Raw genomic sequence first — 17,887 nt, 5'->3', positions numbered from 1 at the left:
AAATGAAAGAAACTGCCAGCAGGTATAAATCTGCTGTTTTCAGATAAATTGCTAAAGAACATAGACCAAAAACTCAGGCTTGAACCTGGGGAAAAAATACATTTATCCAACATTTTGTTCTGGGTGTGATGGTCAGGGGTAACATTTTACACTGGAAAGGAAGTCAGTTTCACTTCAAGATTGGTCTTTGATGTTCAAATCACATAGAAGACAAATGCAATATTTATATACATGGACATTAAATTACGCTACTCTGTACGTTACATCCAGCAATTCAGTCGATGTTCACGTGGAGAAGAGGAAAGAGATTCAAATGTTCATTCTACTCATCAAAACTGAATCCTTTCTCATCGTCAGTGACGTTCGCAGATGATTCTACTGAGCTGTATATGAAAGGGTAGAGTTTGACTTCTGGTCTTGGGGCAGAGCAACACTTGCATTCCTCATTGTAGTATCTGAGCAACAGCCTGTAAACATCCCCTAGGACGAAAAAACCAAACACAAATAAATTATTTTTTAACTAAAAAGTGAGCCAGGCTGAAAAGAAAATGAGTACAAGTACTCCTGTATGTTTGAAACCAAGAGGATCTACTAATCATAAGGGAAAGTAGTTAGACCCACAGAATTCTAGTTTTCTTTTTCAGACAATTCGAGAACATTTAAAATTCAAACATATGACACGCATAAAGGCGAGTTTATACAATTAATGATTTCAGGGAAACTCATCTGGGACTCCATGTTTGTGTAAATGTACCTCATGTGGTGATTTTGGGACACAACCACCTGAATCATTAAACTCTACAGCTGAAAAGAAGGGGATGCATTTTGACATGGGCTTGTAATGGAAATCTTACTACAAACGTTATCAGCTTGTTCCTTCACTGGCTAACTAACTGGTAAAGGCACCAGGAAATCAGCGTGCTTACATAAGCTGCTGTTCAAGTTTAAACCCTGAAATCCAAATAAATTCAAATTGGTGAACACATGAAGCTGCCTTCTACTGAATCAGACCACTGGTCTATCACAATCAGGATTGTCTACTCAGACCGGCAGCAGCTCTCTGGGGTCTCAGGCAGAGGTCTTTCACATCACCTCCTTGCCTGGTCCCTTTAACTGGAGATGCCAGGGATTGAACCTGGGACCTTCTACATGCCAAGCAGATGCTCTACCACTGAGCCATGGCCCCTCCCCCATTTATGCTTGCGTGCAATATTAAATAAATAATAAATCTGCTATCTAACCCTTTCTGCCTAGTTCTACAGAAGCCCAGAAAAGCTGCGGACAGAGACAAAATTCATTCTCCTATGCCTAAGGGATGTCACATTTTTCAAGAGACCAAGTATCTAGTCCTCTAGAGAACAACAACAAGAAGAGTTGATTTTTATATGCCAACTTTCTCTACCACTTAAAGAAGAATCAAACTGGCTTACAATCACCTCCCCCTCCCCACAACAGACACCTTGTGAGGTAGGTGGGCTGAGAGAGCTCTAAGAGAGCTGTGACTAGCCCAAGGTCACCCAGCTGGCTTCATGTGTAAGAGTGGGGAAACCAACCCGGTTCACCAGATTAGCCTCTGCCACTCATGTGGAGAAGTAGGGAATCAAACCCTGTTCTCCAGATGAGAGTCCACTGCTCTTAACCACTACACCATGCATGAAATATGGTTGAAAGGGTGCTGCCAACGCCTACTAAATCTCAAAGTCACAGCAGCTGCTACATCAAATTTTCAGAGGGTGGAGCTTCAGTGCCTTCCCATGATCATCAACCAATGCTGAACGAATTAGACAGAATGAGAGAAGTCACACCATCTTGATAAATATTGCATGATTTATACAGTTTACCCAACCCAGGTTTTACTGACACAGAACTTATGCTACCTTGGCCCAGAATTTGTTTTTTAAAGCATACATAGTGACTTGCATTGGGGTTGTTCTGTAAAGAAAAAAACGCAACCCAACAGGAAAAAAACAACCCAACAGCCCAGAAACAGAAATCCGCCCACTTTTGAGAGTTTGTCTAGGATCCAACTGTAAACATTAGAGGTTACATCCCTGATCTGCACAAAACATATCCCTTGATTTAATAGAATCACAGAGTTGGAAGGGACCAGGGTCATCTAGTCCAACCCCCTGCACAATGCAGGAAATTCCAAACTACCTCCCCCCCACACACACACCCAGTGACCCCGAGATTTAGGACAGTACTTATGACAGGGACCATCTGCCTTGCTTGTGATCACACATCCTTCCAAAGGGACAAGTGTCTGTAGTAATTGATGCTCACCAACAGTTTGTCCTCTCTCAGACAGGAAAGTGTGCATGCTGTAGATGTCTCTCATCAACTCAGCATCTCCAAAGGTGAAATAAACAACATCTCTCCCAGCTTCCGCAGCTGCCATGATTTGTATTAAGGCTGAAGCAAATAAGTATAAAAATACACAAAAGTGACATATAAATGCAGAATGAGATAGTTCACCAGGGGGCACTGCAGGCTTGCCAGGCAGTGGGAGGGTTGTGGGTGGAGATATCGGGGGTGGGGGACATGATGCTGTCTGAGGCACCACTTCACTTCTTTTAAAACCTGAAAGTGACATAAGTAGCTCTAGGAATCGCCAGAACCGCTATGATAAAACCACAGAGTTTCCACCAATTCCTGGAGCTATCCTACATCACTTCAATTTTTTACAAGTGACGTGGTGCTGCACGCGATGCTGTGTTTTTTTTTTTTTTAATTTTTCCACTTCTCAGAGTAGCAGCAGGCAACAGGAGCGGGAGGCGGGGGGATGGGACCCCCTATAGCAGCAGCAGCAGAAGAGTTGGTTTTTATATGCCGACTTTCTCTACTACTTAAGGAAGAATCAAACTGGCTTACATTCACCTTCCCTTCCCCTTCCCACAACAGACACCCTGTGAGGTAGGTGGGGCTGAGAGAACTCTAAGAGAGCTGTGACTAGCCCAAGGTCACCCAGCTAGCTTCATGTGTAGGAGTGGGGAATCAAACCTGGTTCTCCAGATCAGCCTCTGCTGCTCAGGTGGAGGAGTGGGGAATCAAACCCGGTTCTCCAGATCGGAGTCCACCACTCCAAACCACAGCTCTTAACCACTACACCATGCTGGTGATCTTATTTTTCCCTTGTGGCTCCCAAAGTTATTGTAGAGATCTTAGCGGTAACCTCTTTACTTTTTCGACTACCTCCTATATTCAGAGGGGCAACTGGCTCTTCAACGCAATGAGAATGTGTATCCACATCTACATGATACTGCCTAAGTTATGAAAAGATGCCCCAAACTCAGTGACACCAGTTTTTAAAACTTGCTGATAAACAAATTCTAGATCTTTATTCTTCTTTCTAAGCAGTCCGCATGGCCTTCTGTCAAATAACCACTTTGCATATCAAAATTTTCCAGCATGGAAATCAACAAAAAGGAGAATAGAAAAAGGAAATTATTTAAAAGTGGAAGGGAGACAGTCTGGATACTATTAAAAATCAGCCTGGCTGGATAAGGAATACATGGGAGCTATGTGCAAAGTGGTCTTCGCGTTTCTCCCAGCACAGGGTACTGCCTTCCCTGGGGAGATGAGAATGGGCAAAAGTTACTTCTCCAAACGAAATCAAACCCCTCCCCTTCCTGCATCAACGTTTCTCCTCTCTGCCCCTTGCTGATGGGTTGACACAGCAGCCCACAGCAATGCGGCGCCATCAGCAGGAAGGAAAAACGGCTCATTTCCCACCATGCGGACAAACTGTGTAATGGTCTAAAGAGAAGGGACCGACTCCCGCAATTTCCCTCTTTGCTTACTACGGCATCGCCTTCCTCTTTCAGCCTTTAATCAAATGACCCGTTACCTTGGCCTTCATTTTCCTAGCTCCGTGGAATAGATTTATGAAAATGAAAGGTCATGACGTCCGTTTTAATTACATGGGATTTCAGTTAACACAAAAGAAAAAGGCAGCCAATGGGTTGCTACTGTGCTTCTGGTTTTTGGACTTTTTCCTGTAGCAGGATAGTTCACCATTCCATTGCCAATTCTTGTAAGTGAATGTTATTCCACTTTCTAATTACTAAGCAGAGTAATTAAAGTTACCAGGAGGGTGAAATTCACTAGGAGAGTGGCCTGCCCATTGCATTTTTTAAAGTGCAGCCATTCGCTGTTCCATTTGGAGAAACAGTCACAGTTCTGATTGGTTGCTATAAGAAAATACTACGTCGTTTAACCAAAGGGTTCCTGGAAAGCCACAACTAAATTAAGGGCCCTCGCGATGCAGCAGATCCATCTCCATTAAGGCCTAGCGTTTTAATCAAACTACAAAACCAGCCTAAGAATTTGGTAAAGCTTCAGTAAATCAGTAAATCACTCTAATGAACCAAGCATTAGAGTTAAGAGTGCTGGAGGGAGATTTTGTGCAGAATTCAGAAGCGACACTGGTGACAACCGACAACACAACCCCCTGCTAAAAAACTGAACGCTGGGTTGGATTCTGACAGCTTTTTCACTCAATCTCACTCCGTTCCCTTTCTCACTACAGCCCCTGTCCCACACGTCTTTTGTCCCAGCGGAGCCTTTTGGGTGCTTCCTCCCCTTTTCACCAGTGGAACAGTTGGCTGGATCTAACCCATTGCGCTTACCGTGGTACAACATGGGAAGAAACAGCACTCGGCTGCAACAGAAAGGTTTACTTGTATGGAGGTGAAGTACAAACGTGAGAACTGTCAAAGTACGGTTGGGGAAATTCTTGAACGATCACATGGATTGGCCTTAAATGCACAGATGCTAGCAAGATGACATTTCGGTCTCTTCTGCACAGAGGTGGCCAATTCAACTATGGTGAGTTTAAATTCCAGGTTTCTGAAGCATGTTTATTTTGAATAACTAAAGATTCTCACATAATCATAATGGATTAACTATGATGTGATTGGAAAAACAGCCTGAAAATAAGGCTTTATACAGAAGCCTGAAAGTGCCAGTAAGAAGTTAAGGATGCCAACGGCTATTACAAGCACCCACAGTTGGAGAAGCCCCCTCCCTTCTAACCTTCCCCCTGCTCTCCGTGCAAAGAGACACAGACATCTCTGCTTTGCCACTCACCTGCCAGCCGCCCCTTACGGTTTCTGGCACAAACAAGGAAGTCACTAATGGCTGTTTTCTCTCCTCATTTACTCTGCTCTCAGTGGCTCTTGCTTGCAGTCGAAAGAGCAGGGAAAAGCAGCCAGTGACTGAGAGAACAAGGAAGGAAAACAGCAGCGAGCGACTTCCTTGTATTTTCCCCCTTCTACTTACACGTAAAACGTGAGATCCACTGGACAATGCAAGACTTACCTTTCAGTCGGGAATCACCTCCGAAGGCACCACATCCCCAGTTTCCTGTGGCTACAGCTGAAAGATGATACGGTGGGACTCCAGGTCGGGAGAAGCCACAATAGGCCTGAAGACAGGAAAGCCGCTCATAACTCATTGCAACTGAGATTTCTCAGCTTTTTTTTTTTTGAAAAAAACAAACCAACTAGCAATATAAAAAACTTTACACAGTGAACCACTGCAATGAACTATGTGAAACTATGTAATATAGTGTGAAACTATGAAATCCTTCTTTTAATGTGCTCTGCACTCAATGTGCATTTCATCCCATGGCTTCTACAGATTACCTCTACTTGGAATCTAAATCCAACCCCTAAATCTCCTCCATGCCTTGCTGCGTGCAGTCTGCCAAAACAGCGGGGGCTAAGGCAGAGACCCCCCACCCCCAGCCCATTATGTGACACTATCATAAGATAGCAGTCAAAGGTGCTACAGAAAAGGCTGTTGAATTGGGACTCTGGCTTAGCAAGTGAAATCAGGCAAGTAACAGCCAAGTCAGATGAGAGGCTTGGAGTCCTGGGATCGAAGTGCCCAGCTTTTTTTTTTTTCCTTTTTAAAAAAAAAGCAATTATCAGGTGAGTGGGGGACTGATTCAGCTTGGGACAGACCAAGAAAGGTATCCTGGGGTGGTACTGGATTGCTCGATGAAGATGTCGACTCAGTGTGTGGCTGCTGTGAAAAAGGCAAATTCTATGCTGGCCATAATTAAACAAGGAATACAGAATAAAACTGCTGCTATCAAACTGCCCTTGTACAAATCTGTGGTGAGACCGAACTTGGAATACTGTGTGCAATGCTGGTCACCACACCAAAAAAAGGATATTGCAGAACTTGAGAAGGTGCAGAAAAGAGCAACCAAAATGACTAGGGGACTAGAGCAACTGCCCTATGAGGAGCGGTTAAAACACTTAGGGCTGTTTAGCTTGGAAAGAAGGTGGCTAAGGGGAGACATGATAGAGATCTATAAAATCATGCATGGTTTGGAGAGAGTGGACAGGGAGAAGTTTTCTCCCTCTCTCATAATACTACATCGTAGGGTGTTCTGCTGAAGCTGAGAGATTCAAAAGCGATAAAAGGATTTATTCACACAACACATAGTTAAACTGTGGAACTCCCTGCCCCAGGATGTGGTGATGGCTGCCAACTTGGAAGGCTTGAAGAGGGGAGTGGACATGTTCATGAAGGAGAGGGCTATCCATGGCTACTAGTAAAAATGGATACTAGTCATGATGCATACCTATTCTCTGTAGTAAAAGAGGAGCAGGCCTATTATATTAGGTGCCATGGAACTCAGGCAGGATAATGCAGCTGTAGTCGTCCTGTTTGTGGGCTTCCTGGAGGCACCTGGTTGGCCACTGTGTGAACAGACTGCTGGACTTGATGGACCTTGGTCTGATCTAGCATGGTTTTTTCTTATGTTCTAATGACTTGGGGAGGGGAGGAATATCAAAGCCTTCTCTCCCTGAACTGCTTTCCTGACTTGAAACGGCCTCAGGGAATCGCTCTTTGCCCCAATGGAACAAACCTAAGGACTTGTGTATGTTTGCTCCAGCGTGGCAAATAGCAGCTCGCTGGGACCACGTCAGATCAGGAGAACAGCACAGAGGAGAAGCTTAAGTTGCTTCACCACCTCTCCCTGAAATGCCCAACGTTTATTTCCGTGCCCAAATGCTTTACTTCCTTGCATTTTTCTTGACAGACGCAGTAGAAAATTAAAAGACAGGTGGGCCACCTTGCAAACCACAAGCGCTCGCATGGTTCAGGTTTGTTCCTGAGCCAAGGAAAGCTTGGGAGGTGAATGTTAGGGGAGGACCATGGACAAGAAGGGGGGGCTCACATCTCTGCCCCCTCTCTCATTTGCGATTAGGGTTCAGCTAAAGCGGGTTGAATCAGACCCACAAGCTACCTTGGAATTCTGATAAACGAAAAGCAGAACTGCAGGCAGCTACATGCTAGAGGCATCTTATGAGCAATATGCCTAGAGATTCCTAGCCCCCTTCTGTGATTTAGTATACTATTTCCCAGATAAATCCGTTTACCTTAAGTTAATGAAATGTAAAATGTGTCACTCAGCGCTTGCCTCAGGTATAAACCACCACTTAAGAACTTGCAGGTAAAAGAGGAAGGTTTCTAGCACAGCAGAAAAATGTATAAAAATCTATCAAGGTAGATGCAAATCCTAGATAAAAACTGACACAAATACTCCGAGCCTGGTATCAGACGCTTGGAGTAAGTGATTTAGTCTTCCATTAAGCTGTCAGTGAAGCGTTCTAATTTTATTTACTGTCTTTGCAAAACTTAATTTATGGCCATTCATAACAATATATACTACTTCCAATATGAAGCTCTTAACTTTTATTTGTTTCTCAAAAATCAGAATGGGCCTTAAATCACTCCATACCATTTTTAAAAACATAATCTTAAAGAATAGCTCTTTCTCAGATGGAAAATGTTAACGATTAAGAAATCCCTGTCATACTCAACTGAATGGCAAGATTAGATCCACGGAAACTGGACACACCATACCCCTCCACAGATTATCAGGCATATTAATATGCCAGCAACGAAGATGCACTCTAAACCTTTGGAAACTGAAAATCTGTGTTTACTCACAAACCCCAGGGCCTCAATGGAGCAAGCAGAACCAAAGGTATTGTTTATTATTCAGTAAGACACCACAGAATTTGATTTAACAGGAAAATGCATACAACAAAATGCATTGTCCATATTATTATTATTATTATTATTATTATTATTATTATTATTATTATTATTATAGGGTTTTTAAACAAGATGCTCTTATGGGTGGATTCAGACAAGCTATTTTTACCCGATAAGCAATAGATTCTGCAAACAATCTGGCATCTGAATTCCACCGATATCGCAAGTTCAGCAAGCAACATTTCTGTAGCTTGGCTAAAGCACTGGTCTTTAGTGGTTAGCTGAGGGGCTGTGGCTCAGTGGTTAGAGCATCTGCTTTGCATGCAGAAGGTCCCAGGTTTAATCCCTGGCATATCCAGCTAAAAGGACGAGGTGGTAGGTGATGGGAAAGATTTCTGCCTGAGACCCTGGAGAGATGCTGCCAGTCTGAGTTGACAACACTGATCTTGAAGGACCAATGGTTTAATTCAGTATTCCAGCTTCATGCGTTCATAAATCACGACTGAATCTAAGGCGGGTCACTCCAATAACCTCACAATTTCCCCCTCCACCCCTTTAGAATTCCTTTTTCATTTCGGGAAAACTTTCTTTCGGGGCGGGGGGGAGAAGATGAACATATATATTAAAACTTACAGCGTGGTCACTGATGTAGGCATGGGCCCTGCATCTGAAAACATTAAGGACTACTGAGCTAAAATATAACGGTCATGAAGTTGCATGCTGGACCTTTTCTACAGTAATGTTATTGCATTATTATTGGTGGGGGAAAGTGGTGTCAAGTTGCTGCCAACTCATGGAAACCCCTGTAGGGTTTTCAAGGCAAGAGGTGAGCAGAGGTGGTTTGCCATTGCCTGCCTCTGCCTAGCAGCCCTGACTTCCTTGGTCTCCCATCTTAGTACTAACCAGGGCCGACCCTGCTTAGCTTCCGAGATCTAGCCTAGTTTAATTTTATTATTTACTTATTATACTGTTTTATTGAATTGTTTTTAATTGCCTAATCCACTTTGATTCCAAGAAGACTACAAATGAAGGAAGGAAATGAGGAAATAGTGGTGACAGAGAATTTCACTGCATATTTGGAAAAACTCGGTAGCCTGAATCAACTGAAACATTTGTCACCTTGTTTCTCAACGGACAATCAAATAAAACCCCTAAATATCCTGCCTGATAGTAAACTTGATGGTCCTCTGCCCAGCAGTACGGCAGCAAAATGAGGACGTTAACAGAAAAGGCAGGGGCTTAATGCATATCCCTTGAATTTCCCTGATATGCAGAAAAATATTAGTCTGTAATTAAATCACCCACTGCCTGCCTTTTCCATCCATACCAGCCTCAGCACACTCTGGGAACCATGGAAAGTTGGGGGACGGGGGATGGACGGGAAAAGAAAAAGCAGAGATGGAAGGTGAAACTCACCTATCAAACTCGTGGCTGTTTATAGTATTCTAGAATGGGAGGCTGAGATCAGGAAATGTTTACCATGAGGCAACCTCCATCTTATCTCCCTGTTGTTCCGGGATGCTATGAGCTTTTAAGTCAACAGTATCCAGGCAATGAGGGTAGTTAATGAGACTTCCAGGTTTCCAGACCTAATCAATCATCCCCCATGGCGCAGAGTGATAAGGTGCAGTACTGCAGACAAAGCTCTGCTCATAACCTGAGTTCGATCCTGATGGAAGTCGGTTTCAGGTAGCTGGCACAAGGTTGACTCAGCCTTTCATCCTTCCAAGGTCGGTAAAATGAGTACCCAGCTTGCTGTGGGTAAGGTGTAGACAACTGGGGAAGGTGATGGCAAACAAACCCATAAACATTGTCTAGTCAACGTTGGGATGTGATGTCACCCCATAGGTCAGGAATGATGCGGTGCTTGCACAGGGGACTACCTTTACTTTTAAGGATTCCGGAGGAGGGAAGGCAGCATAGTATAGACTGATCTCATTAGATCTCAGAAGCTAAGCAGGATTGGTACTTTGAAGGGAGACCATCAAGGAAGGCTCTGTGGAGGAAGGCGATGGCCAACCACCTCTTCTTCTCACTTGCCTTGAAGCCCCTTGCTGGGGTCACCATAAGTCGGTTGCGACTTGACGGCACTTATGTACATAAGGACTCCTGAAACTGTGATGGGGGGAACAGCACCATACAGCTTACAGAATTCTGGAATGGAGCTAAAAATTATTGTTGGGAGATACATGACCCAATCCCAATTCCCCACTACCCCAATAAACCTTCCCCCTAACAGCAAGTTGGGTGTGTGGGGAGAAAGGTTAAAAATTTTTTTTCCCTTTTCATGCTCAGTTAAGGTTCAAGGGCAGATAAGCATCTTCCTCGTAGTAAGATGATAAGATAATGGAACCAGCTGGATATTAGGGAAAATTTTTTTACAGTAAGAGTTGTTCTACAGTGGCATCAGCTCCCTAGGGAGGTGGTGAGCTCCCCTTCACTGGCAGTCTTTAAGCAGAGGCTGGACAAGCACTTGTCAGGGATGCTCTAGGCTGATCCTGCATTGAGCAGGGGGTTGGACTAGGTGGCCTGTTTGACCCCTTCCAACTCTATGATTCTAACCACACTGGTAGATTTTCCAGGGCTAAATCAGCAGGAAACTATTTAACTGGCACTGGAGCTCAGAAGCCTCATGCTAATAGAAGAGGGGATTTCCCAACTACATCCCCCCCCCATTTCCTAGCAAGCCCCCACTTTGTTGGGAAACCACCAAGGAAGACTAAGGCTGCTGTGCAGAAGGTGGCAATGGCAAACCACCTCTGCTCATCTCTGGCCTTGAAAACTCTACAAGGTGGAGATTCATGGGGTCGCCATGAGTCGGTTGCAACTCAATGTGTGCATAAGTCACAGCAGAAAACCCAAAGGGTTGAGAGGTGGTTTGCCATCGCCTGCCTCCGCGTGGGCTGAGAGAGTTCTGAGAGGGCTGCAACCGGCCCAAAGGCCACCCAGCAGGCTTCATATAGAGGAGCGGGGAATCGAACCCGGTCCTCCAGATTAGAGTCCGCCGCTCTTAATCACTACACCACGCTGGCTCTTGCAACTCTATGGCATGCTTTAATCATCCCAGACAGGGTTAATTTTTAAAACAACAAAGCATATCTCAACAACAAAGAGCAGAAAGCACCAGTCTATAAAAATTGCAACCAGTCTGGTGGATATTTGGATTCTGTTTCACACACACACACCAGGTTCATTTTTTCTAAATGAAAGGGGGCATTTCAGGAGGGACCCACTTACCAACTAGATTTAAACTGGCAAGCTTTGATTTTAATCTTAACCACTGCAAAATATGAATAACACCTTGTGTGAACTGACACAGCAATTAAGCGAGGAAGTCTCCCTTCAAGGAGCTGTTGACACTGCAAAAATTATTGGGCAGCACCTCTCAAACGTTAATGAAACGGCGGCAAATGAGTGATCGGCTTTTAGGCTGCAGGACGGATTAAGGGGCTACTGGCCTTGTTGAGCTCTCTTCTAATTTTCTCGGGAGCAAACTGATCGAGGAAACGTCTGAAATGAAATGCATCGATGGCCACAATTTCTGTGCAGCGCCTCTGCCATTCATCCCTACAGTGAGAACGAGGGGGAGGGGAGGGAAAGAGAGACAGAGAGAGAGAGAGAGGAGGACAGCAAAATTAACTGTGATAATATTGCTCACATAAAACAAGCTCGAAAATGAGTTCCTCTCTCAAGGGCTTTGGCAACAGCGAGACGGGCAGAAATAATGTCAGGGAAAGGCAACGCTGCAATACATCATGGGTGAACTGGGTCAGGGGGGCAGACATGATGTCTCTCACAGATTTACAAATAACATTTGTAATACAGTGTGAATGTGGGAGCCCAAATGTCAAGCAATGGACAAGGTATGATATAATCATTAAGAGTCTTGGGAAACCCAAAAAAAATACACTTCTCTAATAATGTGGGCACAGTTTAAATGCTTCGAGAACAATCACTTTCTCTTAAACTTTCTTACTGAAATCATATCCAGTAGGTGGTCTGATAGGAAATTGTCAAGAAGGCCTTATCCTGTGCGTCTGCTAGGGATGCCATGCCACTGCTTGGCACCCCCTGGAGCTTCAGAGGTGGGGCACGGGGCGGAGGTGACATCACGCTGACATCATATCCAGGCAAAGCCCCAGCATATTACCATAGTATTGGCATCATGTCTGGGGTTTAACCTGGATGTGACATCAGCGTGTTGCGCAACAGCAGTTTTGCCCCCACTGTCGTCCCACCAGCCTAGAGGCAAGGGCAGGTGAGAGGGCCCAGCTGGGGGAAGAATGCCTCCCAGAAGTGGGCAAATGGCATGCCTGGTTCTGCTAACCTTACTTCTGATAATGCATGCTCTCAAAACTGGACACTGCCTTTCAATGTCAAGCCTAAGGCAGGTTTGTACGGGTGGAAGCAGTTAGTTACCACGGTGCCTACTTCAGATACTTGCTTCACCTGTACTCCTTACCTCAGAGATAGGCCATATATAAAAGTGTCCCTGCCTGTCTAGGCATGGGTCAATAACATTATCATGACTTGGAGAGGGGCTGAGGCTCAGTGGTAGAGCATCTGCTTGGCATGCAGAAGGTCCCAGGTTTGATCCCCGGCATCTCCAGTTAAAGGGACTAAGCAAGTAGGTGATGTGAAAGACCTCCGCCTGAGACCCTGTACAGCCGCTGCTGGTCTGAGCAGACAATATTGACTTTGATGGACCAAGGGTCTGATTCAGTATAAGGAAGCTTCATGTGACTTTCTGAAGGCAGAAAAGTGGCTTGCGCTCTACCAAACAAGCACTTCAAATTGTTCTCTAAACTGGAAGCCTCAAAGTGTGAAAAGAAAAAACAATAACAGAATTTTCTGATGCACATGTCAAATGCAGAGCTGGGACTCTCAGCGTGAGGACTGAAAAACCTACACGCTTGGGCCAGGTGCAAACCTGAGAAGATGGTTACGTAAACCTGGGTCAGCCCCCAGATCTGCACAGAAAAATAAAAATAAAAACCAAAATAAAATTAACCCATGGGGAAAAAAAGACTGATCGCGCAACACTAGGTTGGCAAGGTCTCGCCTGCCGTTTAGAGGTTTGCTTAACACCCCCTATAAACAGTACAAACCAGCCACTGTGGCTGGCAGGAAGAAAAGGGAGGAGGAAGGAGCAGACGCAGCCTCCCCCACCCCAGCCACATAAGCTAGGCAAGCAGAGGCAGCATCGCTGCAGGCCGGTGGGCTGGCCTGTAGGTGTCTGGCCCAGTGAACAAGCGGGGCAGGGGGAGGACAGGACTTCCACCCCCCACAAGTCTCATGGGGCCCCACTTGCATTACGCTGAAGTAAATCTCCATGCTTTGAAAGTAGCGTGCACTGATGGACAACTTTGAGGACCCAGTATCAAGTTTCAGGGACGAAAACATCAATGGCAACCCCATTTGCAAGAACTTTACCTTGGCGTTTCATCTTCACGACTCCTGGCCCACCGGTATGTTTCAGCATATCCAGTATATTCACTGTATTGCTCTGAACCTGAAATAAATAAAGTTGTCATAATACGTCAGCTGAAGGTAAATATGGTGCTGACTTATGTTCTTTTCGCTTTGGAGAGAGGCCTCCTTCTTCTACAGCCTTCATTAGTGCTCACATTACAAGGCAGGGGGAAGAGACGGTCATCCAAGTGAGTAAAAATAATGCAGGTGGGATCCAGAAGAGCCTCCTACATATGATCAAAGACATCTGTGCAAAAGAACTCTCGCCAAGAAAGGTGCACCAACCCCATGTAATTAAAAAGTCAAATTGTATTACGCCAATCATCACCGTCACAATATACGTATAACATAGCACTTCTAAAACATATTAAATATAGGAAAAGCATAAAAATGGGTCCCAATCTCAATCTCTCTACAGTTCAGAACACTGGTCACAATGCATTTTCATCATCAGATGATCTATGGGATAGTTCAGAGGCAATATGGAACCATGTGAACAGGTTTTGTCTTCTCTCTGTCCCATTAATGGACTTCCCTCTAGTGCAAACCCACACTTGGCCATTACATCCACACTCAAAACCGTGGTTTGTGCTTCCTTTCCCAACCACAACCAAGCTATGGGCTTGGATCTCACAGAGTGCAACTTTCTAGCCTCCTCTCTCTTCAAATGCCTCGTGAAGCGTTGCCCTTGGGGGACAGGAATGGTGTGGAGGCATTTTGGGCAGCTTCTTTGGACTCCATTGATGGAAATCTTTCTGTCTGAAAAAATGCTCTGTGAGATCCAACCCACAGTTTTTCATTTCAGTTTGGAGGAGAAGTGCAAAGCATAGTTTGCTGGCTGGGATGTAACTGCAAACTCTAGTCACTAATCAACTCCCAGCTTGCAAGGGGAGAGAGGAAGCCGGTGGGCACAGGGCTTGTTCACGTAGTGGCAAACCATGTTTGACGCTGTACATAAACCCTCCTCATCTGTAATGTTCTTACCTTGACTGGAATATGGGTAAAACATTCTCTCATGTTTCCAACATTAGTGGGAAAACAATCAGAAGCTGCAAAATATAATTTTGTTGGAACTAAAATAATATTTTATTGGGAGTGTACATGAGCAAAAAGAGAGCCAGCGTGGTGTGGTGGTTAAGGTGTCGGACTAGGATCTGGGAAACCCAGGTTCGAATCCCTACTCTGCCATGGAAACGTACTGGGTGACCTTGGGCCAGGCACACACTCTCAGCCTAGACCCTGGCAAGTATTTGGATGGGAGACTTCCAAGGAATACCAGGGCAGGACGCAGAGGCAGGCAATGGCAAACCACCTCTGAATGCCTCTTGCCTCAAAAACCCGACAGAGTCACCTTAAGGCAGCTGTGACTTCAGGCCCCTCCCCAAAAAAGGTGGGCAAATCCCTGACCTGGGTGGGCCAGGCTAGCCAAATCTTGTCAGATCTTGGAAGCTAAGCATGGTCAGCCCTGGTCAGTATATGGATGGGAGACCACCAAGGAAGTCCAGAGGCAGGCAACGGCAAACCACGTCTGAATGTCTCTTGCCTTGGAAACCCTACAAGGTCGCCATAAGTCAGCTGCGACTTGACAAAAAAATAAAAATAAGAAGTGAGCAAGAGTCTGACAATGAGCACAGTATGACTCAGGAGTAGGAAATATGAAGTCTCCAAGGCTGAACTTTTAAACAATTTTTAATTCAGGCTTTAATTAAAAAAAAAAAAAAGTTTCTAACACTCAAGTAAAGACACAAGTTATAAATAAAACAGATTCTTAAGCAGTTTTGTAATCAAAGAGAAGTTGCTAATTCATGAAGTTTTTTCCTTGGTTTATTATTTTTTTTACACCTTGTAGTTTCTGCATCCACATACCACGGTATTTCAAGGTAGTTCAGGTTTTTTTTAATTCATCTGAGGACAAGAATTTAAACAGAAACAGAACCCACAGCTAAACAAATAGAGTTTGGGGTGCAAATTATTGCCCATGCTTAAATTCATGCTGCATCTCTGCCTGGTTTATTTGGCCATCCAGGACAACCAGTTGGCTGCTGTGTAAAAAGAATAAGAATTGGTTTTTATACCCTGCTTTTCTCTACCGCAAGGAGTCCCAAAGCGGCTCACAATCGCCTTCCCTTCCCCACAACAGGCACCTTGTGAAGTAGGTGGTACTGAAGGAGCTCTAAGAGAACTGTGACTAGCCCAAGGTCACCCAGAAGGCTTCATGTGGAGGAGTGGGGAATCGAACCTGGTTCTCCAGATTAGAGTCCACCGCTCTTAACCACTGCACCACACTGGCTCTCGTATACTGGACTAGATAGAATACTGGTCTGATGCAGCAGGCTTGAATTATGTTTTTATCTCAGATGCCGCCCTGGCCTATGATTTGTAATTCAAAAATCCATGACACAGAGCACTATGTATGCGCCAAACATGTATGCGCCAAACACTCCACAACAATAGGGTTGCCAGCTCTGGGTTGGGAAATACCTGGAGATTTTGGGGGTTGAACCTGGGGAGGGGAAGGACCTCAAGCAGGGTATAATGCCATAGAGTCCACCCTCCAATGCAGCCATTTTCTCTAGGGCAACTGATCCTGGTCATCTGGAAATCAACTGTAATAGCAGGAGATATCCAGGTGTATCTGTATGTTGAAAACCCTACACATTAGGGGCCACCCTCCACAGCAGCCATTTTCTCCAGGGGAACTGATCTTGGTCATCAACTGCAATAGCAAGAGATATCCAGGTGCCATTTGGAAGCTGGAAACCCTACACATCAATGACTCTGCAATTTCTCCACCCCCACCCCCCTCAAAAAAGGAGACAGGGAGGAAGACACTGCGGAAGCAGGCTCCCTGAGAAATCAGACAACCACATGGAATGCCTGATTTGTAAGAGATTTCCTCCCCAGTGGGAGAATTCTGAAATTATGAACTGGGTCTGAGGAGTGAACCAACAGCCCAGCTGGCTACTAAATCAACCCATTAGTGAACATTTTCTTCTATCACCTCCAAAAAAACACAAACGTCCCTCTCTGAGCATATATCAAAAGGCCAAAGGACCTTAATGAACGCGGAAGGCGCTTTAAGATCCAAAGCGAATAAAACAAGCGTTGCAAAATTCTGGCATGGGGAGGTTGTGGGAGGGGGAAAGACGAGCAAAATGCTTGGGTTAGCATTTATGATAATTTGCCGGCTGCCTCGTTGAAGCAGGAGGAGGCTGTCATGCTTGACGGGTATCGAAGGCTAGAAAAGGTTCGCTGTCTCGGGGCCCTGAAGCTCCGTGATGAGCTCAGAATAATCAGCAGAAAAGAAAGCAAGTTTCCCTCTCGCTTTAAGAACCAAGGCCCAATTTCTAAACCACAGGTTGGAAGGCTAATCAAAGGCACCCTGTTATACACGACGTGACATATATACCACCCCATTCTGGGTCACATGCCTGTGAACACACACAAATACCTGACAATGCCTATGTCAGCTCCACTGGTCTATCAAGGTCTGCATGGTCTACTCTGCCACCGGCTCTCCGTGTCAAAGTCTTTCTCATCATCTATTACCTGATCCTTTCAACTGGAGACACCACGGATTGAACCTGGGATCTTTTGCACACAAAGCAGATGCTCTGTCACTAAGGCCTTGCCCCCCCTCCAATGCCACACTCAGTCGTCCCCCCCCCGCTATTTTGTTAAATAAAAACATTCCCATGTTACAAAAACTTGTTAGATTTTAAGGTGCCACTGGACTCCTGTTTTATGTTATGGGTTACATTTATTGTCATTACCATTATTCCTCAATATATCTAATTTTCAGTGTGGCCAAGTCTGAAATCTAAAACAAACAAACAAAAACACTGAGGACTTGATGGGTCTTGGTCAGATCCAGCATGGCTTTTCTTATGTTCCTATAATGGGTATAAATTACAGGCGGGAAGGTACCAGCTGGACATTAGGAAAAAAATGTTACAGAGACAGCAGCCCAGCAGTGTAATGGGCTACCTAGGGAGGTGGTGAGGCTCCCCCTCACTGGCAGTCTTTAAGCAGAGCCTGGATGAACACTTGTCTGGGATGCTCTAGGCTGATCCTGCATTGAGCACGGGGTTAGACTAGATGACCCCTTCTGACTCTTTGATTCTAAGCACAGTTTACCACCCTAACTGTGGTCTGCTGTGTACATCTGATGGACTAACCAGGTTCAGGCAACAACCTGAGCTCTAAAAAAATTCCATGGTTTATTATGAAGACAGCTAACAACTGAGGGAGGGAAAATGGGGCGGAAACAGGCCGTGCCACACTTTTAGCCACAATACTAGGCCGGCTAGTGACATTTTTCCAAATGGGGAGAGATTCAACTTGTAAAGCCGGTATAGTGATGTAACAGTGGTGAGTAGTACACTGAATATTGAAC

The 17,887-nt window shown here is 44.9% G+C and overlaps 1 protein-coding gene across 1 annotated transcript in view; it reads right to left on the bottom strand.

The window, feature by feature from the left end:
- Positions 1–322: 322 nt before the first annotated feature.
- The window catches only part of PARG (poly(ADP-ribose) glycohydrolase), a 115,872-nt gene continuing 98,307 nt past the window's right edge, over positions 323–17,887 (bottom strand). Inside the window, exons 14-18 of the mRNA XM_056849875.1 lie at positions 13,453–13,531; positions 11,478–11,586; positions 5,320–5,425; positions 2,284–2,412; positions 323–480 (exon numbers count right to left, since the gene is read on the bottom strand). Coding sequence (XP_056705853.1) covers positions 323–480; positions 2,284–2,412; positions 5,320–5,425; positions 11,478–11,586; positions 13,453–13,531 — 581 coding nt within the window. The remainder of the gene's footprint in view (positions 481–2,283; positions 2,413–5,319; positions 5,426–11,477; positions 11,587–13,452; positions 13,532–17,887) is intronic.

This window comes from Euleptes europaea, chromosome 5, assembly GCF_029931775.1.
Source record: "Euleptes europaea isolate rEulEur1 chromosome 5, rEulEur1.hap1, whole genome shotgun sequence".
Lineage (NCBI taxonomy): Eukaryota > Metazoa > Chordata > Lepidosauria > Squamata > Sphaerodactylidae > Euleptes > Euleptes europaea.
The sequence above is the reverse complement of the archived record's forward strand: the minus strand, read 5'-3'. Positions and strand labels throughout refer to the sequence as shown.